Source organism: Hyaena hyaena, unplaced genomic scaffold, assembly GCF_003009895.1.
Source record: "Hyaena hyaena isolate Hyena2069 unplaced genomic scaffold, ASM300989v1 scaffold_22, whole genome shotgun sequence".
NCBI lineage: Eukaryota > Metazoa > Chordata > Mammalia > Carnivora > Hyaenidae > Hyaena > Hyaena hyaena.
This window is the reverse complement of record NW_024080654.1, coordinates 4,529,407-4,554,318: the sequence shown is the minus strand read 5'-3', so window position 1 is coordinate 4,554,318 and position 24,912 is coordinate 4,529,407. Positions and strand designations below refer to the sequence as shown.

At 53.1% G+C, this 24,912-nt stretch overlaps 2 protein-coding genes and 1 long non-coding RNA gene across 3 annotated transcripts in view; 2 read left to right on the top strand and 1 right to left on the bottom strand.

Annotated features, from left to right (window-relative positions):
• The window catches only part of COL4A2 (collagen type IV alpha 2 chain), a 167,145-nt gene extending 153,889 nt beyond the window's left edge, over positions 1-13,256 (bottom strand). Inside the window, exons 1-3 of the mRNA XM_039226664.1 lie at positions 13,164-13,256; positions 12,787-12,874; positions 12,611-12,665 (exon numbers count right to left, since the gene is read on the bottom strand). Of these exons, the coding sequence (XP_039082595.1) occupies positions 12,611-12,665; positions 12,787-12,830 (99 nt within the window). The 5' untranslated portion in view covers positions 12,831-12,874; positions 13,164-13,256. The remainder of the gene's footprint in view (positions 1-12,610; positions 12,666-12,786; positions 12,875-13,163) is intronic.
• A 323-nt stretch (positions 13,257-13,579) lies between these two features.
• Positions 13,580-24,912, top strand: part of COL4A1 (collagen type IV alpha 1 chain) — a 145,629-nt gene continuing 134,296 nt past the window's right edge. The window contains exon 1 of the mRNA XM_039226667.1: positions 13,580-13,706. Within this exon, the coding sequence (XP_039082598.1) occupies positions 13,623-13,706 (84 nt within the window). The 5' untranslated portion in view covers positions 13,580-13,622. The remainder of the gene's footprint in view (positions 13,707-24,912) is intronic.
• Positions 16,530-17,850, top strand: LOC120228357. Its single transcript, XR_005527471.1, has 2 exons — positions 16,530-16,847; positions 17,154-17,850. It is a non-coding gene; the product is annotated as an uncharacterized LOC120228357 (long non-coding RNA).

Genomic DNA, 24,912 nt, shown 5'->3' with positions numbered 1-24,912 from the left:
AAAAAAAAAAGATCTTATTTTTTATTTCAAGAAATTTATCTAGCTTTTTTTTTAAACTTTTTTTTAATGATTTATTTATTTTTGAGAGAGAGATAGAGACAGCGAAGCAGGGGAGGGGCAGGGAGAGAGGAAGACACAGAATCTGAAACAGGACCCAGGCTCTAAGCTGTCAGCACAGAGCCCGATGCGGGGCTCAAACCCACAACCCATGAGATCATGACCTGAGCTGAAGTCGGACGCTTAACCGACTGAGCCATCCAGGCGCCCCCATCTAACTTTTAACACATAAAATGCTGAGAAAGAATAAAGATTGAAAATACTTTTTTGTTTTTTACATGAGGAATTAAATAAAAGAAACCTCACGAAGTCTGCCTTTTTTCCTCTGTTTATTCTTACGGACTTTAGTTAATTAAACCCAATGAGGAAGAAAAACCACCATGAAGGCAGAAATGTTCCCTGAATAAACACTCCTTTGTCCTTAACTCAAGCACTGGAAGAAAACAGATTTGTTAAAGGTACTGCAGCAAGGAGAAAGAGGCGATGAAATATTTGTGTTTCTTCTTTTAAATAAACTTATTTTCCTTTGAGACCCTGCTCGGGCTTTGCTGTCCTGTTTTCACACAAACAGAAGCGTACAGCTCTGGGTTAGACTTGTTCCGAGAAAACCAACTTTCCAGTCATCTGAAGTATCAGCGTCTGTCCGTTCCATGTTCTAGAACTTCTAGACAGGAGTCAGTACTATTCTTATCTGCTTGTACCTCTTAGGTAAGGACCTTCTGGATCCAAGAAAAATCAGGAGTGAGCCTGACTAATCGTACGCCCTCCCCCTTTGGAGTAAAGTGAGTCATTTATTTCTGGTGCATTGAATTCCCACCAGGGGAGGAGCAGATAACAAACTCCTCGGGCTGGAGAGCAAAGAGCACAGGGGTTGCTCAGACGCAGTGTGGACTGCACCCATCGGGTGCGTGCTGGGTGGGACGTCCCCAGGATGGGGGCTGCCCTCTGCGGATTGAGAGCCCAGAATGGGAGGACCAGGCTTCTGGGGAGCAAATTGCCTTGGTCTCACAGGGCAAAGTCAGTCTCTGCATGGGCTCTGGAATTCCTTTAGTCTTCTTAGGACCTGTTATAAATCCCAATGTCCCTGGGGGTGGATGGGTGGAGGGGGGTGGGTTCCAGCATTCTGGAACATTCTCCAGCCCAGGGTGAGGCCTGCGGCTTAATCCAGAGGTGGAAACGAGGATGTCCGGCCCCAGCCCAGAGCAGATCACGCAGAGTAGGGGAGTTATACAAGTTCCTCCAAAATCCCAACGCCCGGCCGGGCTCAGGTCCCAGAGGCACATGGTGCACAAGCACATAACTGATGCGAGACCCGCTCTGAGCAAAGTTTTAGGTCTAGGAGAGCACAGGAGCTTGGTGGAGAAATTTTGGAGAATGGATGAAAAAGCAAATTAGAATTTATAAAGATACATTGTAGGGGCGCCTGGGTGGCTCAGCAGGTTAAACGTCTTACTCTTGATCTTGGTTCAGGTCATGATCTCATGGTTTGGGAGTTCGACCCCCAAGTTGGGCTCTGCCCTGACAACTTGGAGCCCACTTGAGATTCTCCCTCTCCCTGTCTCTTTCTGCCCCTCTCGCTTCTTGCTCTCTCTCTGTCTCAAAATAAGTATGTTAACTTAAAATAAGAGAGAGAAATCTTACTCTTTTCCCCTTGATTGGACTCCACTGATGTGAATTGGGAGAGGAACATTTTTGTCTCTCCTCTCCTCTCCTGGCAAGAACAAGTCAATGGAAAAGCAGACGAGCGATTTGCTGTTACCACTGGTACTGCCGCCACGGGCCCTTGGGGACAGGGAGCCGGCATGGGCTCTCCTTCCAGGGACTGGAGGCCTGAAGGACTGAATTTGCTTGTTCCGTGCACATTTCCTGCCCTGTGCAGGCAGCTGGAGCCCAGGGATTCGGGAAGTTCCATTTCAATCAAGAGCATATCTGACATTTCCCCGCCTCATTCCTATAACGGAGCAGCTAAGGTTCTTTCCAGAACCCTGGGGAGGAGGCGAGGACTGGTGCTCCTTCAAAGCCCCAGGAAATGCTTCTTGTCGTGCCTGAGGGAACCAGACCGGGAAATGTCAGCATTTATGAGCCTTCATTTTAAACACAAAGGATTTTTGCTACCATTGTCATTTTTGTTTAAACTCTGCAGCTTCTTAGAAATGCAATCAAAATGAATGTGTTTGCCTTTTTGCAGTTTAATGACGGGCAAGGCTCGCTGTAGGCAAGACCCAAGGAGAAACGCATTTATTCTTCCGACCCCTGGTGTCTTGGTGTCAGCACACACAAAACCTGATGTCCCCCCATATCGGCATCAGATCGACAAATCATTTAGGACTCTTTGCTGTTAACATTCCTTCTTTGGCGACAGAAAGAGGAGGCTGGACCATAAAAGCCGGTGACTAAGATGACGGAAATCCTGTCTGAACTAAGATTGTCTGGTGGGGGGTTGGGGGGTGCCCACGAAGCCTGGTAGGAATAAGCAGGAAACCAAGGTGGTGTCCAGAGAGGAAGGAGAGGATCTGGGCCCAACTTGGTGCTGCTTTGTCCCCCGCAAGGTCGTTACAGTTGGGACAATGTAAGGACAATGGCCAAGTAAGGAAGAAAGGGAAGGAGGTGGGTTTCCTCCCTGGAATTCCCAACTGGAACCTTCCGCCCACTGGCCTTCCTCACCTGGGCACCGAGGAGGAAGCAGGTCGGTATGAATGTCCTGTCCGCCCTGCCAGGAAATGATGGGGGGTGGGAGGGGGGGGTCTCCCTGCTCTTCTAAGAGAGAAACCCTATCCTCGGATTTTCTGGGTATTTTCTATGCGGCTTTGCCAAACCCAAATCTCTGGAGTTTTCTTGCTTTGTTAAATTATACTTGGGTCCCAGAATTATTTGAACAAAATGTTCTTTGTAAGTCTTTCCATTTGTTCTGGAAATAATTTAGTTACACCTTGACCTAATGTTAATTAAAATTAAAATTCTTTCCTTTGCTGACATTTCTCAAAAGTCCAGAAAATGGAAACAGCCGTCCAAAGGCTTTGGGAAGATGCCCGTGTGTCCGAGTCGCCCTGTGAGCCTTCTGATGTCCATGGGTCGCTTGCGGGGGGCGCGGGTGCTGCCCACCAGGCTATGTGAACACAGCGGGGTCTCAGTGCAGAGGATGTGAACCTTACTCCAGTGCAGAGGATGTGAGCCTCCAGCAAGCCTCAGCCCTGGGGGCCTGGCGTCCCGTCCCACCTCCCCCCTGTCCCCGTGTGTGAACTGGGCAGGACCCAGACCTCTGCCTCGGAGGCCCCAGGCAGAGAGCCTCTTGTGGGGGCGGCGAGGCCTGCAAAGCTGTTCTGTCCCCGCATTCTCATAGCACTTGAACTCTCTCTCTGTGGCTTCAAGTTTTTATGTTTTGAGGATGAAGACCCACATTTAGTTAAAAAATTTTTTAATGTATATTTAATTTTGAGAGAGAGCAAGAGTGAGAGCGAGAGACAGAGATAGAGTGAGTGAGCAGGGGAGGGGCAGAGAGAGGGAAACACAGAATCTGAAACAGGCTCCAGGCTCTGAGCTGTCAGCACAGAGCTCCACATGGGGCTCGAACCCACAAACCATGAGATCATGACCTGAGCCGAAGTCAGACACTTAAACGACTGAGCCACCCAGGCGCCCCTAATTTAAAAAAAATCCTAAAACCTGGTAGCCATTGGCCAGCATTTATCAAGCCCTACAAGGCTATAATTGCTAAGATCTTTCTATGCAATTTCTTCTTTCTCTTGGAGGGCACACTCACGAGGTAGAACTATTTTTATTCCAGTTTTAGAAAAGCAGCTAAAGCTTGAAGGCTCAGTAGCTTTGCCCAAAGTCACGCAGCGAGGACGCAGCAGGGCACCCTTCAAACTCAAGACCCAAGCCAGCCTTACTCTACGAAAACCGACGCCACAGTCCCGCCCTTTCTTCCACGTTCCGTGGAACGGACCCCGGCTCTAGGTCTCGAGTGGGCCTTCTACGGGGTTTGCTGACGACCATGACCGTGTGAATCTGATGTACTGTAAAGCCTACCAGTCAAAGGAGAGAGAAACTCCGTCCCCCACAGCGAGCTTCCTCCCTGAGTGTGGACATCCCTGGTGGCATATTCAACTTCAAACATGATTCAGACAGTGGACAACTCCCCTCCGCCTTGCCCCCCACAGCCACACGCAGTGCTCGCTGAACACCCCTACCCGCTGCTCCTGGCCTGTCTCACTCTGGGCCTGGACGTGAGCCCCGGGAGGGTTCATGTACATAACGGTTCCTGGAAGAGTCCAACCCATTCAGGCAGTGAATGAAGGGCACTGAAACCATCTCGCCGTGACCTCGTACCATGGTTCCCAGTCCCGTCCCACCCAGAAGAAAAGGCTCAGAGAGAAGTGGCTTCTCCTCTCCAGTGTCACTGCCCCAAAACCCAGATGCTCGAGCTCTGCATGATGGACACCGCCCGCCTGCCAGCCGGCCCGTGGGCAACTCGGTGCAGAAGGCCACGACGAGAACACTGCCCTGAAAGCAGACCCCACCAGGAGGGAATGCGCCGCCCAGGAAAAATGGACTCTGGCCTCATTCTACCGGTGTCCGGGGGGTCTCTGCGCAGTCATCGTAATTTGGGGAGGGGCTCCCACTCCCTAGGAGGTTTCGGTAAGCCTTTCTCCAAGTTAGGGCTTGCCCAACAGCTTCCTCATCCGCTCGACATAACGCCGCACTTTTGTGTCCCTCCCCGCTTTACACAGCTGTCATCACACGCCTCCCCAGCCTGGAATCTCCAAAGGGACCTGGAGAAAGAGACTTCCAGGGGCTCTGCCTGTGGATGGGACTCCCCATTGCCCACTCGGGCCTCTCTGGGTCACCCTGTCCGGACTGCCACCTGTCTAGTCTGTTTCCAGGAGTTCAGGAAGTAGGTGTAGTCACCTACACGCACAGGCCGGCCTCCCTGCAGGGGGTCCCCAAACAGAGCAGGTCTGCCTGACAACTCCCTGCAGACAGTCATGCCATCCCCTGCCGCCTGGGCAGCCCTCGTGGGGAAGGAGCCAGGAGCTTCCAGGGCCATGTGTGTGGGCACGCATAAGCTCCACCGTTCTCTGTTCCTCTCATCTTCATATCTCTCTATGATCTTTCCATCTATCATCTATCTCCACCCATCATCCACCTACCTATTTACCTATCTGTCTCTCTTTCTCTATAATCTATCATCTACGTCCATAATCTATCTATCAGTCCATCTATCTACCCATCATCAATCTATGTCTGTATCTAATCTGTCTCTAGCACCTCTGTGCAGCTAGCACCTACATCTATCATCTATCTATGCTCTATATAGACAAATAACATATACATATATTTCCCACATATAGACATACGTATACTTATGTGCCCCACGCTTTATGTATCTTGCATATGTGCTCATATTCTATGACTAGGGACTTGTCAGCCTAGCTCAGTGGTTGTGAGCAAAGGCTTTGGGATGAGCAAGCCCTGGAACTGCTCCAAGCCTCCCTGCTTATTGGCCACGACAAGTGCCCTCACCTGGGTGTGCCTCAGTCTGCACACCCGTAAAGTGGGGTAATCGCAGCGCTGTGGGCATTTAGCAGGGACTGTGTGTTGGTGGCTTAGCTCAGTTCCTGGCACCGATGTGACCAGCAGGCAGGAGTTGCTGTGTCTCGGGGATATTTTAGTTGTTCCTGGGGGTTCTGGAACTTTAGAAGCATCTTCAGGATTTCCTATTTCTGATTTCTGATCCTAGGAGACCCCACAAGCCCTCCCAGGAGCCCCCTTCCCTCTCTCCAACCTGGAGCAGGGGCCGCTGGGTGCGGGGAGAGAGGGAGGGAGGTGTGCCCAGTAGGGCCCATGGCACTGGCCGGTTTCCTGAGTCCCTCCTTCCCGCCAGTGTGTGGTTATTGCACAGCCACTGCTCATCAGCCTCTCTGTTCTCATGGAGCCCACATGCTCAACACACAGACAAACATATTGTTACAGCATTTCTACCAGGTACCAGAAAATTAGTGCATGGAATTCAATAACACCCATTCTTCTGTAGCTCCCCCATGGGAGATCACCGAACTGGGCAAAAGCAGCAAAATAGGAATTTTATGGGTGGGGCTGAAACGATCCCTAGGAAAAAACGCAAAGCCTTCACGGACAGATCAACGGTCCATGTTGCTCCAGCATCATGCTCGGCCAGCTCTACCCAGCGGGGGCAGTGCTTAATTCGGGGGCGTGGGGAAACTCCCACAGTGAGAAAAGCTACATTCTAATCTAATCTCTTATTCTTGTTCTATGACTGTATTTCTCATCCAAAATATGTGTTTGAAGACTTTCAAATAACCACATCCTCACTCATTTCTAGAACATTCTATTGAAGGCCTACTGTGTTTCAGGCCCCAGAGCAAACGATGGAGCAGTGCACAAATCCCGGAGAGAGACTAAATGCGCCCTAAATGTTGGATTCCAGCAGCACTTACATCGAGGATGAGTGCGGACAAATGTTTGCTGTCTACGTGTGTTACAGAGGATGATTTAAAATCATTAGTATCTTTTTAAATTTTATTATTTGAGAGAGAGAGAGGGAGAGCAGGAAAGGGGCAGAGAGAGGGGAGAATCCCAAGCAGGCTCCCTGCTCAGCATGTAGCCCAACGCAGGGTCGATCCTACGACCCTGGGATCGTGACCTGAGCAGAAACCAAGGGTCGGACACTCAACTGACTGTGGCATCCAGGCGCCCCTAAGGTCATTAATCTCTAATGATATTGTAAGTCCTGGCAGTCTGAGAGGGCACTTTAATTAGACCCCTAAATGGGTCTCACTTCCAAGGGACAGAGGCTCCAGCCAGGTGGGCGCAGGCCTGCTGACCTCTGTGTCTTGGGCAAGGGGACAGGGTGTCCTCTGTGTGCCGAGGCCATGGGCTACAGCGAAGAGACAGGGTGTGCAGGAAGCCACAAAGCAGAACTGGCCAGGGCCGGAGCCCAGGGGCTGCTCTGTCCCTGCAGGGTGGTGACAGAGGCTAATGTGTGAGGTGACAGCCGCTGGCCACTGGCCATCCTAGCTCCTGGCCTTTTCCCCGCAGCCCATGACTGGGGTGGAAGGTGTGGCCACTTGGGGATGTGGCCTGTGGCACTCCAAGCTCTATCACGAGGCCGCTGGCGAGGCAGGGCGCCTGCACAGGCGGGGCTCCAGGACCCCGGCCGCCCCGGGCAGAGCCGCCTTCCCACCCAGCTGTCCACAGGGTTTCTAGCGGGCAGGTGGGGCGGGGCTCTCCGTCTGCACACATGCCTACGGCCTACAGACGCGGCCGGACGGAGCAGCAAGGGCCAGCGTGTGAGGCAGCGACGTCCAGTGGCTTTGGGAGAGCGGCACCATCGTGCCAGCCTGTCCTGCCACGAGGTCTGGAAAGAACTAGAACCACGTCGTCCCCGGGCAGTCAGTCAAGGAGAGGGAGGCCACCGTGGCTCAAGCTCGGAGGCCCAACCACTGGCCGCGCGGTGGAAACTGCATCGGGGTGCCTCCTCCCCTCCCCCGTCCACCCAAGGGAGGGGCACAGACGCTCCGTGCCAGGGAGGGGCGGCCTCTGCTAGTCCTCCAAGCACACACAGGCACCTTTCGTCCTTAGCCCAGTAGAGAGAAGACGGGAACAGTACTTCCCTCGTGCCGCCCACACCCGCTGCCCGCTAGTTGGAGACCTGCTTCTCAGCGTCCCCAGACATGTGCAGGCCCCGCGGGGCTGCTCCGGGGCCTCTGCGAGCAGGCGCTGGCTCGGACACATTCCCATCTGCACAGACAGCGCCGAGGGTCCCTGCAGAGCCTTCGTCAAGAATGATGACGCGACGTCTCTACGTCTTCATTTTGTCAGAACGACGAAGTAACATGAGCGCTTTAACTACAGACGCTATGAGGCTTTTGCCGGTTTTTCCGCTAACGTTCTTTCTCTCTTCCAAGATTCAGTCCAGGACACCACGCCGAACTTAGGGGGGCCTATTTACAAAAGAACCTGTTGCTTCAAAAGGCAGCGTCCCTCACAGCATCGGAGCACAGCCTAAGAGGGCTCCCTGGGCACCAGGAGCCCGGCCGGGCGCTGGGAGGAGGGGCACCCAGCATGGGGTGGGGCCGAGCTTGCAGGGGCACTGCTGGGGCTGGGGCTTCCCTTGATCTCCACTCCCTGACCGCGTGGATGGGACTGGAGACACGTGTGGGGTCCCCCTAAGATCAGACACCCCCTCTTTCATTCATTCATTCGGTGAAGCCACTGACATCAGGGTTAGTGCATCACTTAGGCCTTTATCTGGCCCAGTCTCCTTAACTGAGGGTTCGGCCTCCAGGGCAAGAGGTAACCACCAAAAACCTGCCTGTACCGTTCACTGGATTCCAGAAGCTTCTCACACCATGAAGATAAAAAGCCTAATGCAGTATATTTATTTTTTTTAACTTTTTAAGATTTTAACTTATGTTTTTTTGGGGGGGGGATGTGTGAGCGTGTGGGGGAGGGGCAGAGAGAGAGAGAGAGACAGAGAGAGAGAGAGAGGGAGACACAGCATCCTAAGCAGGCTCCAGGCCCTGAGCTGTCAGCACAGAGCCCGACGTGGGGCTTGAACCCACAAAGTGCGAGATCATGACCTGAGCTGAAGTCGGACGCCCAACCAACTGAGCCCCCAGGCGCCCCAGTCTATTTATTTTCAAGTCACACCCTGGAGCAGCACGTCTGTCTCTGCTGCCCCCAAGCCTGGGGCGCCACCAGCCCCTACACAGACCGCCTGGTTTACAAGCCGAAGCAGCCGAGGCCGGGGCTCCGCACTCCACTTGCAGCCCTCAGCAGCGGTGATGACGTCCCCCGACCCCCGCAGACACTGCAGGACGCAGCCACAGCCCTGTCACCAAAGCTTCCCCATCACAGACCAGTGCTCCATCTCGGAGGAAAAGAGCAGACGCTCTAAACCCGCCTTGCGTCACCACAGCCCCGTTTTGTCGCCATCAGACCCAACGCCGAAGGCTCTGCTTCCCCCTCACATTGTCTCTGCTGTTTGGTTAGTCTAGTTGTTTTTTTTTAATCCTCTTTTCAGAAAGACCATCTTTTCACGTTTACTGTTTTAGCCACGTGTTCATTGTCTACTCTCGAACTTTTCACTTTCTCGCTCTCTGGCTCTGAACCACGCCATGGACGGTGCGAGGGCTGTCCCCACGCCCACCCTTGGTGGCACATTCTGTTCTGCGACGCTATGACAAGTCCCTCCTGTCACTCCCTGTGGCTGAGTCACGCCAGCCACCTGGGGAGGTCGGCTTTCCTGGCCTCCAGAGAGCGGGGTCCACGCTTCCTGCCTGTTTTTCCACGAACAGAGCTGTGCTATTTCCCTTCTTCTCAGGGGCCCAGATTTCCAACATCGGGACCGGTGCTCTAGGGAATTCCGGGAAAGAAGCGCCTCCTGGATTCCTGTGTCCCCACTGGCGACATCTCAGGACCGACACACCAAAGGGGAGGGGAAAACCTCAGAGGATATTGCTTTTTTTTGCAAGGCCGGGGGAAAGGTATGGCTGCTGGCGGGAGCATTGCGTGAACTTCCCAGGGCTTGGAGCCCTGGAAGGGGCCCTGGAGGTTGAAGCTGGTGCTTAAGGCAGTGTGGACCCCAGCGCTTCCTGGGGCACACAGCACCTGCACCTCCAGGCCCCCCTGGCTGCACCCTGACTCCCGAGAGAACCTATCCCCTGCGGCCCCTCCCCAGCCCAGGCCATGGAGTCAGCCTGGCCCACAGCAGATCTGATCTCAGGGAAGGCCTTTGTTCTCTGGAATTCTCTTCCCCCCAGATTCACACCAGACTGGTCTCTTAGATCTTCAAGGCTGCTGCCCAATCTCTGGAGATAAGTAACAATGCTCAGCACAGGCTGCAGCAGGGCTTTCAAGTCTCTACAAAGGCCCCTCGGCAGGAACCATCCCCCCCAGGAGCCAGGCAGATGCCTCAGGCACTTGCTCCAGGCCACTGCGCTGGGGTCTGTCCATCTGACTGACGGCCTTAGCTCTGGGCTCCCACGCCTTCCAGTGGGGCAGTGGGGACAAGGAGCGACACTTCCCTTTCCAGAACCCGGGCGGTGGGCTTCACTCTTCGTTACGGTCAAGAGCGAAGAGAAAGCAGAAGCAGAGGGCTCAAATACTGAACCTCAGGAGCGTCCTCACCACTGACCTACAGTCTGATCCCGGGTCACTGAGTGGGCAGCTGTCTGGGTTCAAACCCCACATCAGCACTGACAAAGGGAGACCTTGAGCAAGCCGTCTAAACACTTTGTGCCTCTGTTTTCTCATCTGTAAAACAGAGGTAATAATAGTTACCTACTCAGGTAGATGTGTTTTGCATGAGGCCTAGACGGCCCACAAGTAGGCACAGAAGAAGCAGTCAATAAATAGTTGTCTATGCTCTTTGACAACCACTTTCAGCTGCTTCTGCTACAAAGCTCTTCCAGCTATGACAAGCAGCCCCTTTTTTCTGACCTTGCCTACCCCGGGGAAGAGTCCTTGTCACAAACGGGCAATGAGACAAGGGTCCTTGAGCCTAGCAGACAATAGGGGAGGAGATGACCTTGCCACAGATAAGGCAGATTTCTTAATGGATGCAGTTAAGGATCGAGGTGATACCTATTAAAGCCAGAGGTCAATAAGAAGTTAATAAGTAGAAGATCCAATGTTGAGTATAAGTTACCTATCTGTTGAAGACTGTGTACCCATAAGCCTCTAGTAAAATGACTCCAAGTGGCAAGTGATGCCAACTGTCTCCCTACCCAATGCTCTAATTCAGGGGCTCCCAAACTGGGGCATCAAGCAGAAGCCAGACTTCCAGGCTCCACCCCGGGAAGTCTGACCAGAAGATCTAGATTTGGAGTGACCCAGCCTCCCGGGTGGGTGGAGGGGTCCAAGGCACCCACTCCGGGAAGTGCAGCCAGACAGTAATGCTCTCAGTCTCATCCGTGAGTGGGAGGGCAGACACTCAGGGGAGCGAGCTGCATCTAAGCGGGTCTGGAGGAGGGCACGGGGGTGGGCGCCTGCCTCTGTAACAGGCGGGGAATACTCTCTTCCCGTTCTAAGTCTGGACCCCCGGGGCTCAGGATCTGCGGGACCAGGGAGAGCTCCGTATAGTGGTCCCGTCTTCAGACTTGGAGCCTTTCCCACCAGTGTTAGGATCAGCACCATGGAAGACTCATGACACTTTCACCACCATCCCCAGGAAGAAACCCCGAGTATTACTAAAGTGGTTTTGTGGCCAAGGGGTGTGGAGAGAGCACACCAGGCACATGCTCTCAGCGCGATTCAGGGCTGGCCATTCTAGGCCCTCCTCCACCTTCGAGAGGGAGTCAGCCGCCCTGACTCATAGCTGTGGGCCAAGTCCTACCTGCCGGTGTGCCCAAGGGCCACAGGACTCCGTGGCTCCACTATCTAGGCTTTCATCTTCATCTGCCAGAACACGCAGAGACGGAGAAGAGACAGACTTGGGCTTTAAGAAAACTCTGGCCTGCAATGTTCTGGTGAAAGTCTACGGACTTCACCTCTGACGTCCCAGGCTGGGGCCAGGACTGGAGCAGAAGGCAGAAAAGCGGAGCTAAAGTTTCTTTCCAAGCTGGGGGAGCACTTTTTCGCTCACTGCCTTTAAAATCCTTGTTTGTTTTACACGAGGACAGACGATGCAAGTAACACAACTTCAACCAAACCAGGAAGGCAGCTTCCCAGGGTCCTGTGTGCGCTCTGTCCACACAGGGAGCCCGCAGTCACTCGAAGGCCAGGAACTCTGTTAGAGCGCAGGGAGGGCGGGTGGGGGCTCAGCAAGCCCCCGCCTCTGTCCCGCTTGGGACATCTGTGTCCACCGCGGAAGGGACCACCAACTGGGCCACCCTGTGGCTCTCGGCCCCGTTCTGTCGAGCCCGGTCAAAAGTGGCTCCAGCTACTTAAACCCAATGTACAGAATCCCGTCTGCAGTCTCCAGGGCAATGCCCACCCTGGCACCCCCTCAGCACCTTCGCCGCCCAGTTCCCGGGCCGGACTCAGACCGGGGAAAACTGCCATTGTCCCCGGCACGGTGACGACGACGACGAAGTAGGACACTCTTGTCTCGCTCCCCCCTCGGCCCGCCCACTCTCCCAAAGCCTCTCATTTAGAGGCAGGAGAAAACTCTCTGCCAAGGACGGTATCTGGACCCCCTTCCCAGGTCCGCACACACGTTTCTCCTGGTACCCGGGCGCCCCCCGCACAGTCTCCCCTCCAGAAGCCACGGTTGCGCTCAGGTGACGATGCCGCAGGCTACTTTTTAAGTTACTGGCTTCGGTGGGAGGACCCGGCCTGTAACGCACACGGCAGAAGTGGGGAACCCAAGGGCAGGCAAACTCGAGTTCTCCGGGGAAAGCCGGCTCTCTAGGAACCGGGGCTGGGTCACGGCCGCGCGCGCGCGCGCACACACACACACACACACACACACACGCACACACGCACACTCAGGTGAGCACGCATGGACTGCCTTCTGCTGAGGCCACTCTGTGCCCCCGCTGCTCTGTTGTCGGCGAATCAAAGCCCACGAACGGGCCCCAGGACTTACCGCGAGGACGCTCTGGGCCAGGAGCCCCACGGTCACTGCCCCCAGCAGCAGCCACCTGGATGGGGAGGGAGGGAGGGAGAGCGCCGTGAGCGGGGCCGGCTTGGCGCGCACGTCCCGGGTCACCCGCAAGGGCCCCGGCGCGCAGGACCCACGCGGCCGCGGGGAAAGTCGCTTACCGCCGCAGGGCAGGGCTGGGCGCCAGGCTCCGGGGTCTGTCCATGCTCCCGGTCCGGCCACCGCGGGCGCCGCTCGGTCCGTCCTAGCCTGGGGGGCGCGAGACAAAGCGGGTTTAGCAGGGGCTGGGGACGGAGCGTCGCGGCCCCCGGGACAGCGGGACGCGTCCCCGCATCCCCGCAGGGGTGCCAGAGAGCCGCCCCGAGACCAGGCGGAAAGAGGGGGAGCCCTGCACTTAGGCCCTGCTCGGCGCTGCCTCGCCGCGGCCGCCCCACGCCCGCTCCGCTTCAGAGGAAGCGCGCGCGGCCCCTCGCCTGCTCCGGGCGCCCCGACTTCCCAGCCCGCCGCCCGGGTCTCGGCGTCCCCGGGGTCGCCTCACCTCGGGCCCGGCGTCCGCGGCCGTCCGCGCGCATCCGCCGCTGCCGGAGCGCAGGCGGCGCGCGGTCGCCCTCGCGGGTCCCCGGGCGCCCGCCCGGGTCCTCGGTGCTCCGGCCGGTGGGCGAGCGCGGGGGGCGCGGGGTCGCGCGGCGGCGGCCACCGGTGGGTGCGGAGCGCGGAGTCCTGGCGTCCCGGCGCGCCGCGGCCGCAATCCGCGGGCCGCGCGCTCCCGCCGCCTCTTACCCGCGCCGCAGGGTCCTCCCCTTTGAGACGCCGCCCGCGCGCCGCCGAGGGGAGGGGGCAGCGCCAACAAATTGAGGAGCTCGCCGGGCCGCGCTCAGGTCTCCGCCGCGAGCCGCCGCGCCCCGGACGGTGCGCAGCGCTCGCGCCCCGGCCCTCCGCCAGCGAGCCGCCCGCCGACCCCCGCCGGCCCCCGCCGCCCCCCGCCGCCCCCGCCGCCATGGGGCCCCGGCTCGGCGTCTGGCTGCTGCTGCTGCCCGCCGCCCTTCTGCTCCACGAGGAGCGCAGCCGGGCCGCAGCGAAGGTGAGTCCCCGGCCGGCTCGGGTCCCCCCGCGTCCCGCCCCGCGCGGTCGGCGCGGCCCCTTTGTCCCCGGACCCGGCGGCCCGCCGCTCGGGGGGTCGCGCGGGGCACGGCCGGTGCCCTCTCCGCGCCGGTCCCCGCCGGTGACCCCCGGGGGGCTGCGTCGGCGCATCCGTTAGGGAGCCTCCTTTGTTGTGGGCTGGGTAGGGGCGAGGCGGAGGGCTCCCCGGGGGCTCCGGGCGAGCGCAGCGGAGCGGGGTGCGCACCGCGCCCGGGAGTCCGCGGGAGGGACTCGAACTCGCGGCGCGGGGGCCTCGGCGGCCCGGCGCCTTCACCTGCCCCGGGCGCCCCCGGGTGGGCCGGGGCCGGGCGGGCCGGGCGCGCGCGCCCGCGCTGCGCACAGCCCCACACTTGTGCCCGGGAGTCGCTCTGGGCGTGTTTCTCCCGTTCTCGGGCGACTCTCCTGGTCGATGCTGTACATTCTGGGCCGTTTGCCTGGAAACAGCTGTATTTGTGCTTTCCCACGACCGCGCCGCCGCCGCGCAGGACGCTCCGCGCAGAAGTGGGGCTCCTGTGCGCGCGGCTTGGGCGAGGTAGCCAGCCCGGCCCCTCGCCGCTGCCTGTGTGCGTTAGAAAGCTATAACCATTTTATATTTGAGCGTGAAAGCAAAGCGAAACTCCATCTTATTGTTCTAAGCACAAATTGTTTTCATTTCCTCGGGCTGTGTGTTTGCCCGGAAAGGATCCGGGAGCCCGGCTTGCTGGTCAAGGCTTCCAGCCCTGGACGGTCCTCGGTTTGCTGTGGCTCCTTTCTTTTTTCCCTCTTCCCCTCAGACGGAATAAAGACATTTCCCGTTACCCAGTGGGTGAGCCTTGTGGACAAAACCCCCGAAAGTATGACTACCACGCGCGGTTTGCACCCCCCCCCCCAACATTTAAAAGTTACTTTGCTTCTTGCCGATTTTCCCACTTGCTGCTTCACTGTTTCAGATCCTGATCTTGCTCTTAGGTTTTGTTTGTTTGTTTGTGTTAACTTCTCTCCTGGAGGATGGATTGCCACCGACCCCACCTCACTGGATGTGGGATGTATTAACTGTTAGGGGCCAGGAGAAACTGGTGGTGCGCTCGCATGCCGCACCATCCCGGACTTGACCCTTTACTGGCAACCCCTTCACGGGTGTTGAAAAGGCTGGTGATCACAGCGGCAATGAACTTCAGACGGTTTCTCCCCGCCCCGGAGTGGAGCCAAGCTCCATACTCCGTCTAAACGCTCTTTAGTAATGATGACAAAATACTTTCAAAAGAGCAGTCTCTACAACACTTTATTTGGGTGTAGAAATATTGACCAAAAGATTTATGACTTCCAAGGAGAGATTGCTAAACTCAGTGGCAAACAAATGAGAGAAAGTTCTCCATTTGGAAATAGGAACCTCTGTTTGGACTTAGAGTTTCTAACTGATGATATTAGCAAAGCGAAGCTAATTATAAGAGCGAGCTTTTCACACAGCCAGGACTTTAAAGAATGAGCCACTCATTTATGGGAACCCCTGTTCTTGCCTGGGAAATCAAACTCCTTGCTCTTCAGTTTGGGATTATTTCATTTCCCTTTAATTCGTCACTTAGGCCCAAGCACATTCCTGTCCGCTGGCTTGGTTCTAAACCTCAAGGGATCACATAGTATCTTAAGATACCTGCCATGTGAATGGACACCCCTCTGATCAATCACCAGTTGACTTACCAGGCATTATCATTCTACTTTATTTTTCCTGGCCTAATTAGACTTACATGGACATGACTTATGGATGTATAAGAAAATCCAAAAATAATAATTTGTCTAATTTTAAAGTTGTTTCACTCTTCATGCCACCAGGAACATTTTTTTGCTTACCTCTTGGCACAGTTACCTGTTAGGTACCAACAAGTTGAAATAACTTCAGTATTGATCCAAGCAAAACCCATTGAAAAGTACATTTTGAATGATAAGGTGCTATAAATCAATGAAATCTGGACACAGAAGCCAACACAGATGATTCTTGGATCACCTGTGCCTTTGAAAGAGTGTCTGAGTCACACTTTTACCTGCATTTGTACCTGTCCAAACATCACCTCCTGTGCTGGGCGAGAAGTGCACAGCTCCCCTCCCCCCATATGGAGGGCTACTTGATTTTATACTTGACCATATCTGCCATGGTAGATACTAGTAGATGGGTTTTATTAGCCAGTGACTTTTTCCCAGGCCGAATCTACGCTGACTCCCATCCACGCTTTTCTTTCTGAGGCAAGAAAGGAGGAATGGGGTGCAAGCCTGAGACAAAACTGGGCCCAAAGTGTTATGGCTGGGGGCGCCCTCTGTTCCCAGTCATGCAGTCAGACTGAAGGGAAGGGTCTCCAGCGCATGCAGCCTTGACTCCTCCCTCACCGGTCCGAGGGACACCCCTTAACAGAGACGATTTTCCTCTCCGTGCGGGCTGCCTGCCGCGTGGTACCGCCGTCGTTAGTCCATCACTCACTCTCCTGGGGCTCAGTGGCCCGGAATTCCAATGAAGTGAGATTCGGTTCCCGTGTGAGTAGGGACCAGCCATGTTCTGCTGTGTGATTTAAACGAGAAGGCTGATTTCTAACTTAGAGCCAATGACAGCGACACCAGCAGCAGCCCAGTATTTCAGGAGTGATACTGTGAAGACGTAATCCAAACCATCGTCGTCTCTACAGGCAGACTTGATCAGAAGGAAGGTACCTCTGATACCAACCAGGAGAAATAGCGTATGTGAATTGCGAGTGTGTGAGCGTGGACCCTTCACCGAATTATTAGTGGTGTAAGTTAATCACATACACAAAGAGCGAGTGTGGTTTAGGGACCAAGTGATCTTAAATTTTGCCTGTGATTATTAAGCAGATGGTTTTGGAGGACTCATTCATCCTCTGCCTCCGTCGCTGGCAGATCTGTCCCTTCTCCGGGGATCCACCCCCCCTTCCTCTGTTCGCACACGCGCCCTAGGCACTTCCGCATGCCCTGCTCTCTGCCTGGTGGTGGCCGGGCCACAGTGAGAGGGACCCACTCTGCCTCCAGGAAATTCACAGTTCGGCAAGAAGTGCTGAGCACCAGGCAGATACCGCTCAGGCGGGTCAGGGCTGCCATCAAGGTGAATTGAAGGCCAGGGTTGGGGGTGGGGGGACATCTAAGCATCTCTGGGGAACTCAGGGAAACTTCCTTGAGGACATCCCGCCTCCAAATCTGAGGGGGAAATAGGATTATGAATTCAGTGTATTATTTTCATGAGTTGTTACTGTACGTTATACTCAGGAGGGGGGATAGATCTACTCACCTGGTCTTGCGTATACCTCCAGGTGTTTGCATTTAAAAGTGACCCTAAGGCCCCCTCCTTTGAGATACCAAGATGTCATTGCTTCTGTTATTAATCATGGTGACCTAACTTCTCTCCTGGAAGGGTAGAGTCATTGATGGACAAGGTCTCGGAGGACAGTGGCGAGAAGCTCCCGGCTCCCACCAGTGGCCCTGAGATCTGTGGTGTCCCCTCTCCCGAGGCTGTGGGTCCGTCGGGGATGTTTGGAAGGTTGCCACATGGATGGCTGATTCCAGGCTGGAGTGCCTTTAGGAACTGACCCAGAAAACCTGCCCACGCTTGGGCAAGGACATGAGGGAATTCACAAAACCCTGCATTATTCATTAACAGGCCTGTTGGCAAATATCTTGGGCCTGGTAAGGATGGTCATAACTTTACAAGTTCAGTTATTTCGTTAAGAGCTGGTGAAGATTTTGCAGACCCATTGAATCCACGAGCGAGGCTCTAAAACGAATCCTTTTGGAAGTCCGGAAGGCATCAAGACTTATAATACGTTACAACACTTAATTTGCAGAAGTATATACAGTGTTTGTTATAACATTTGTTCCAGAAATTTAAAAAGGATTAGCCTCATTAAAATGCCTCTCGAGCCCATTTGGTATTTTGAATTCTTGAGGTAGAGTAAGCAAAGGCAACAATAGAACGCCTAAAATAATATCATTAGGACATTGTTCTTCCTGCTATGATTAAACAACCACTAAAAAATGTCAACCATAAAACAATACGAAAGACATATTCCTACCATTCTTATGTGTACAATGAAAGAGGATATAAACCAGAACACGTTTCAATGGTTAATTTCTTTTGAGAACTTGAACACCAGGAGGATTACTGGGGTTAATATTTTTTTCATCCGGCATACGGTGAACTGGTTCCGTCCTGTGTTTCCCCCCATTGTTCCCTCGTCCCAGTCTGGTGACATGTGTCCCTCCTAGTTTTCTTTCTGCTTGTCCCTTCTGCCTGTCCCCAGGCCTTCACGGGGGTGTGCCGTGGGGTCCACCCAGCCGGCTCCCTCTCCTCTCCAGCTGGGGAGATCTCCTGGAATGATCCCTCATCATTCCGTGAAGGCCGTTCCAGACCTTTCTCTTGAATTCCAGTCTTGGGTCTTCATGTTCCCCTGGGACAGGCCACCTTGGCGCTGGTCTTAGACTTAGTGAGCGTGTTCAGAACCGAACTTAACCGCCCCTTACCCGACCCAGACCGACTGCCCATCCTGACCGTTGTCTTTTGGTTGTTGGTGGCCCGGTGTCTGCTGACACTCAGCTCAGACGCGGTGGCTTCGCCCCAAGGCCTCACCCTCTCTGCTTTCCAACCTCCACGTCACTCAGCCACCAAGGCCGCCATGTTTTCTTTCTAGGTGCTTCTCCCCGTCCCTGCCTGCTTTCCCTTCCCACGGCCACAACCCCCTTCCAGGTCTGTGCACCCTGGGCGGCGTTGCCCCAAAGCCCTCGGGCGTGTCGTTATAGTCGTGGGTCCCGTCCATTTGTTGTGTTCTCATGAGGGTAACGGTCTGCAGAGAGCCCACTGTGACCACGTGACTCCCCTGACAGTGGCTACCTGCCATCTAAGCAGAGCTTCCCTTCTTTGCAGCTGGGTGGTTTTTGTTTTTTAATAAAGACTATTTTTTATAGAGCAGCTTTAGGCTGACAGGAAGGTGCAGAGAATTCCCCTTAAGCCCCCTCCCCCCTACATGAGCACAGTCTCCCCCGTTACCAACATCGCCCACCAGAGTGCTCCATTTGTCCCAATGAATGAGCCTACGGTGACACGTCACAATCACCCAGACCCTGAGTCTCTTGTTTACGCGAGGGTCACCCTTGGTGTGGTGCGTTCCGTGGGCCTGGACGGATGTGCAGTGACATGCCGCCCTCACTGTAGTATCAGCCCGAGCATTTTCGCTGCCCTCGAGACCCCCTCCCCCTTCCCTTCCCCCACCCTCTCTGCACTCATTCTTCTATTGTCTCCATGGTTTTACCTTCTCCAGAATGTCAGGTGGTTGGAGTCCTAGAGAATGTAGCCTTTTCACACTGGCTTTCACGTGGCGATGTGCCTGTCGGGTTCCTCCATGTCTCTTCATGACTTGGTAACTACGGTCTCATTAGCACCGAGTGACAGTCTGCGTCTGGACGCACCTCTGTGTATGCATCCACTCGCCTACCGAGAGGCACCTTGGTTGCTTCTGGGTTTTGGCGATTATGAATAAAGCCACTTTAAACATCCAAGTGCAGGTTTTTGTGTGGACTTAGGTGCTCACCTCCTTTGGGTAAGTACCTAGGCACGTGATTGCCAGGTCGCACGGCGGGAGCAGGTTTAGCTTTATGGGTGACTGCCATGCTGTGGCCGTGCCACTTGCGTTCCCACCATTATCACAATGGGTGGGAGTTCCTGTGCTCCACGTGTTCCTCAGCACTTGGTGTGGTCAGTGTTGGAGTTTGTGGGCCTAGCAGCGTCTCATTGCAGCTTTAATTTGGATGCGGTTTGCGGGCCCTCCGCAACCCAGATCCATGGGATTTATCTGGCCTTCTTCATTACTCCCCAACCTAGAAGGTGGGTAATTGCCACAAAGGACCAATCTCTGTGTTCCATGGGACGATGTAATCTCTTTGAGCCTCAGGTCTCTAATCTAGTAATACAACGTTGCGTCACCCTGTGTGGTCGTGCGCAAAGTAGGTCAGAACTTGAGAAATGTTGGTTGTCATCACAGCTGCGTGGCTAGGGTCGCATTGTCTTATGTGTGTCAGTCTCACACCACTGACAGTTCCGAGACACTGGAGGACACAGCTCCTTTTTAAAATCCCCCAGTGTGTGGAGCAGCACCCGGCCCATGGGGGGTGGTGTCACTGATCACTAGTGATTGGTGCCCCTATTCTTGGGCCGCCTTCACTCTCCACCCCGCTGGGACCGCATTGGCGCATGGGAGTGGTGCCTCGTCTCCGTGGCGGTGTTGGGGAACAGTAATAAAACAAAGGTGTTAGCCAAACAAAGGTGTTTCCTCTTAATTAGGAATTTGGAGTAGTTTCTGCACCACAGACTAAACACGACTTGAAATATACACAGTGCTGAACGCTTTATGTAAATAGTTTATTCTGTGATTTAGGAGACATTCCTGGCTTTGCTATCTTTGATTTTTCATCTGTACCCTATAAGAGCTTTTTATGTCATCTGAGTTGTAAGGCTCGCTAGATTCGTGGTAAAGTACAGGACAAATGGAAGCGCCCAATCAGATATGAGAGGGATACCGCACGCACTGTGCAGCGTTGGCCTATCTGTTGGCTTCATCTCTTGCTGATAAAGGGCGATTCTTCAACCTTTTCATCTCTTACTGCTCTCAGAATCAATACTTTGTTCAGAGTTTGGGAATGACTATTGTTTGTTGCTGAACAAATATCTTAGTGGCCTGTGGGCACTTCTTTCTTGGTCCGATAACAGCAAGTCGTAACTGGCTGTGGCCTGCGTGAAGCCAAAATGGAGTCCATTGCTTTATTCCCACTTGACCAAACACACTGGCAGAGGGAGAGGCTGTGTGTACCCTCTTTCAGAGAGAGTTTAGCTCTTCAAGTAGATGTTGTCCGAACCCAGCAAAATATTTTGGAGACGTAGTGTGCTCCTGTGCTTGACGTTTCGTTAAAATGGTTAAATTTTTTTTTTGAGTGTGTGCTTTAGAAGATCAGCATAGTCCTTCATGAAGAACAGGACCCAGAGTTTTCTAGTCGTAACTCTGAATGTCTCTGTAGCTGTGGGCGCACAGCTTTCACGGCAGCCGCTCACACCTGGCAATGAAGGTGTTCAGGGAGGGGGGTGGCGGGCCACGGGGCACCTTCAGTTTGGAAAGATGAACCTTCTCTGCCATGTGTCAGTTATTGGTAGGCCTCAGGATGTTACAAATAAACCAAGGATAACTATATTGGTACTATTCCTTTGTTTCTGATAAAGAGGGTTAATGTATACTTTAATCAGCGGAAGATTGGGGGCTATGTTGCTAACCGTATTTTTTATAAAGTAAGCATGTTACTTTCATAGTGCGAAGAAACAATCACAGTTTATTCTACAATCCCACAATGATGCTTTCATGCAACCAGTCAGCATAGGAGTGTTAGTATCTATATCATCCAAGAGCATCAGCCCTAAAGTGTCACTTAAAAATGCAGGCTGGGGCGCCTGGGTGGCTCAGTGGGTGAAGTGTCCAACTTTGGCTCAGGTCATGATCTCACAGTTCGAGGGTTCGAGCCCTACGTCGGGCTCTGTGCTGACAGCTCAGAGCCTGGAGCGGCTTCAGATTCTGTGTCTCCCTCTCTCTCTGACCCTCCCCTGCTCATGCTCTGTCTCTCTCTCTCTCAGAAATAAATAAAACATAAAATAAATAAATAAATAAATAAATAAATAAAATGCAGGCAATTCCTTTTCCTAATTAGCTTTCATTTTCAAGTCCTGTTTTAGATTTTTTTTTTTTTTTTAAAGCATACAGTAACACTTGAATGTCACAGAGTTAATCCTGGGTTGTGTCAAACTTACCAGCCAAGTCCAGATCTTTCCTGGAGAAAAGCTTGAGTGAAGGTAACATCGTTGCCTTTTTACATGTAATGTTTTATGAGGAAGAAGAAGGTCACAGAACCTATCATGTGGCCCATTTTTTGTCACATCCATTTGGAAAATACTTGACCTGGCTTTATATCTTAAGTAGAAGTGATTGTCTGTGAAGGGTTTGGTTGGCTTAATTCCGTGGACCCGGTGAGCCAGGCAGAAGAGATGTCTCCTTCTCTGGGATGCGTGGCTTGGGCCGTGTGCACACTGCTTCTTTGAAGGACAGTCACATGTGTCGGGGGCATCCGGAGAGAAGTCCCACAAGGAGCAGCAGGCGCTGGGGTTAAATACAAGGGCGCCAGTTCGCCTCCCGCTGTGCCTCTTCGGAAGCTGTGTGACCGTGTGCGAGTTACCGCCCTCTCTCCACCCGCATTTCCTCGCCTGTTCGATGGGGATAGCGGTGGGTGGTGCCTGTTTTAGGGGACGTGTATGCAGATGAAACGAGTTACTGTTTACAAGGCATTTATACAGTGCCAGGCACCTTTCTCTTTGCTTAAGGAAAAATAAGCGCCGAGGAATAAGTAGTAAAGTAACTCTATCATCAAGGCACCCTGGGGCTGAAGACCACCCAAGGTCACCTGTACGAGTAGTCCGGGAACTTGCGCTCACAGCAGAATCTCCTGCGGGGCGTCGTGGAGAACGGGAGCCCCCCCCCCCCCCAGAGTCCTGATTCGGGGGTGCGGCGTGCACCTGAGAACTGCCGTTCTAGCAGGTGGCGCGCTGCTGCTGTTCCAGAGGCCATCAGTCTGTCCCTTCTCTCTGTCGTACAGGGCCCGCTGCTTGATGTATGTGGGCTGTAAACCCGCCCTTCTGGGCGTTAGTTTGGCCTCAGGTAGAAGCTGAACGCTTGTATTGAAAATGACTCAACAATCTCGTTTTCCTCTTAATGGTTATTGTTGCCACTGGCAATACCACTTCTAGCCCTGTGGGGCCATTTGAAGGAGGAGATGTGGGAAGAAGGTTCTAGAAGTACATATGAAGAGTGTCAGCATGCTTGAGAGTTAATTTGAGGAGGGTTTGGCCGACGGGAATTGAGAGGATGCTGGTCCCTTGTGGTCTTCCTCTCCTCCTCAGGACACGGGGCACGAGTCTTCTCATGATTATCTGCCTTGAGTCAGACGTTTGACCATCTCTATGGCTCTGTTCACACACACACACTCACACGTGTGCACGCACACACACACACACACACACACACACCTGCTGAGAATGTGCACAGGCTGTTTGCCCAGAGGCTGGCCCGGCCAGAGCACAGGTGGGTTGTGAGGCCGGCTCCCCAGTGCGTGGCCGCCATGTTTTGCTGTGCCCACCCACCCAGCCGCCTCCAGTGGGCCTCTGCTGCTTGGCCTCCTCACGAGGAATTTCTGGTTTGTGTCCTATTATGGCTACATCGATTTCCTGGATATTAAAGATCATTTGGGGTTAGTGGTTTACAATAACTCCTAAATTTTGGTCAGGAAATGGCCTATAAAATTCAGATAAGATTTGCCAAAGCAGGAGGGTGGGAAAACTACTACAGTATGAGTAGGTCAGCCTCTGGGCCAGATGTATTTTGGAGAAGAATGCAGACCTGGTCCAGGCTCAGTTCTGTCCACCGATAAGCCGGGAAGGGCATGCTCTTTATTACACAGGGGGTAGCAATGTTCTTGGTTCATCCCTTATCTTTAACAAACGTTTTTGCATGTAAACATTATGCTGACGACAGATGCTTTTTATCAGTTGGTCAAAACAACTCTGAACAAATATCTACTGGGCGCCTCAGTAATAATTAGATTTTGTTTTTCCCAAACACTGAAACAGTAAGATTGTATTTCTTTATTCTGGGATTCAGGCTTTTACAACTTGAAAAACATTTTATAGTTAATCATTTTTTATAATTTCTTGTTGGTTTTAGATAATTTCCCTGCCTTCATAGAGTGATCATGCATATGATATGCATGAGTATATGATAGAGTATATGAAGTATATGATAGAGTTACATATTTTTCCCTTGATTGGGTAATTCATTTAAAACATACCTAACCTTGGGCATTGTTCTAGGCTAGAAGGCAGATTTGTAATTAACTCCCCCCCCCCTTTTTTACATCAGTGAAAATAAAATAAATGAGGCTAAGAATTCACGTAAGCACCTAGCACTAATTAATGGGTTCATAGCTCAGTATCTTGCTTCTGGCATTCAAAATCTGTTGCACAAATGTGCATTGAGCACTCACTCGAGGGCAGAAGATAAGCCGGCAGTAAGAAGAGCTATGTGCCCAAGTGAAGGTAAGAACAGTCATAATAATGGTATAATAGATGTTATACTGAACAATTAAAACATTCACTGCTCTCTCTTTTGCCCCCAGAATTTTCACGTAGGCTCTGAAACTGTAGAGAGATCATCACACAGTCACAGACTCTGGGGCTAGACCACGTGGGTTTGAATTCGGGGTTCACCAGTGACTTGCTGTTTGACTGTGGGCAGCTTGCTCAGCCTCTCTGTGCTTTGTTTTCTCATTTGAAAGTAAGAGTGATGATACTCTTCCCTTGTAGGATTGTTGTGAAGATAGTGTACGTGATCATACCTCCGAAGCACCTAAATGAGGAACTGTTATATCATGAGTCCCGGACACATCAGCTCTTATTTATTTCATGATTATAAATGATGTGACTGAAAAATATCTTTCTTTTGCCTCCAGGTCATTCCTTAAAATGAGATAATTCCTGGATAATTTACAAATATTAGGATTATAAAAATTAAGTTTTTATTGCATAACTTTAAGGGCATAATTCTATGCTCATCGTGGAAAACTGGGCTTTGAAGACAGAAATAAAATGAACACAAGCAAATTGAAAGGAAAAGCAGTGTAGTGATTTCGCACGGGAAGTGACCATATTACTGCGGTTTCAGGCCCTCGCGAGATGCCCACAGTCGGTATTTGAGAGCCACGCAGAAGAAGGTGTCTTCTGTGGGTTTCTTCTTGCCTGTGGTTAGCATGAAAAGAGCATGGATTCGTAGAATATTTTGCAAAGGTGGGAACCACCTTCCAGAACTTTCTGCCGGACCTTGTTCAAATGAGGAAGGGCATCTTTTACTTAGCCTGAGAAATGGAGGGTTCTCAGAGCCTTGTTTCCTCAACTTCCCAGACGCACGTGGCCTCTGGGAGTCTGAGACTCGAAGGCAGGAATCATGGGCTCTGGTAATTTTCCACCAGCACATCTGCTGAGTCCAGAGTAGATGGATCTCACTGAAGACAACAGCCCTGTCTGGTAGTGATAAATT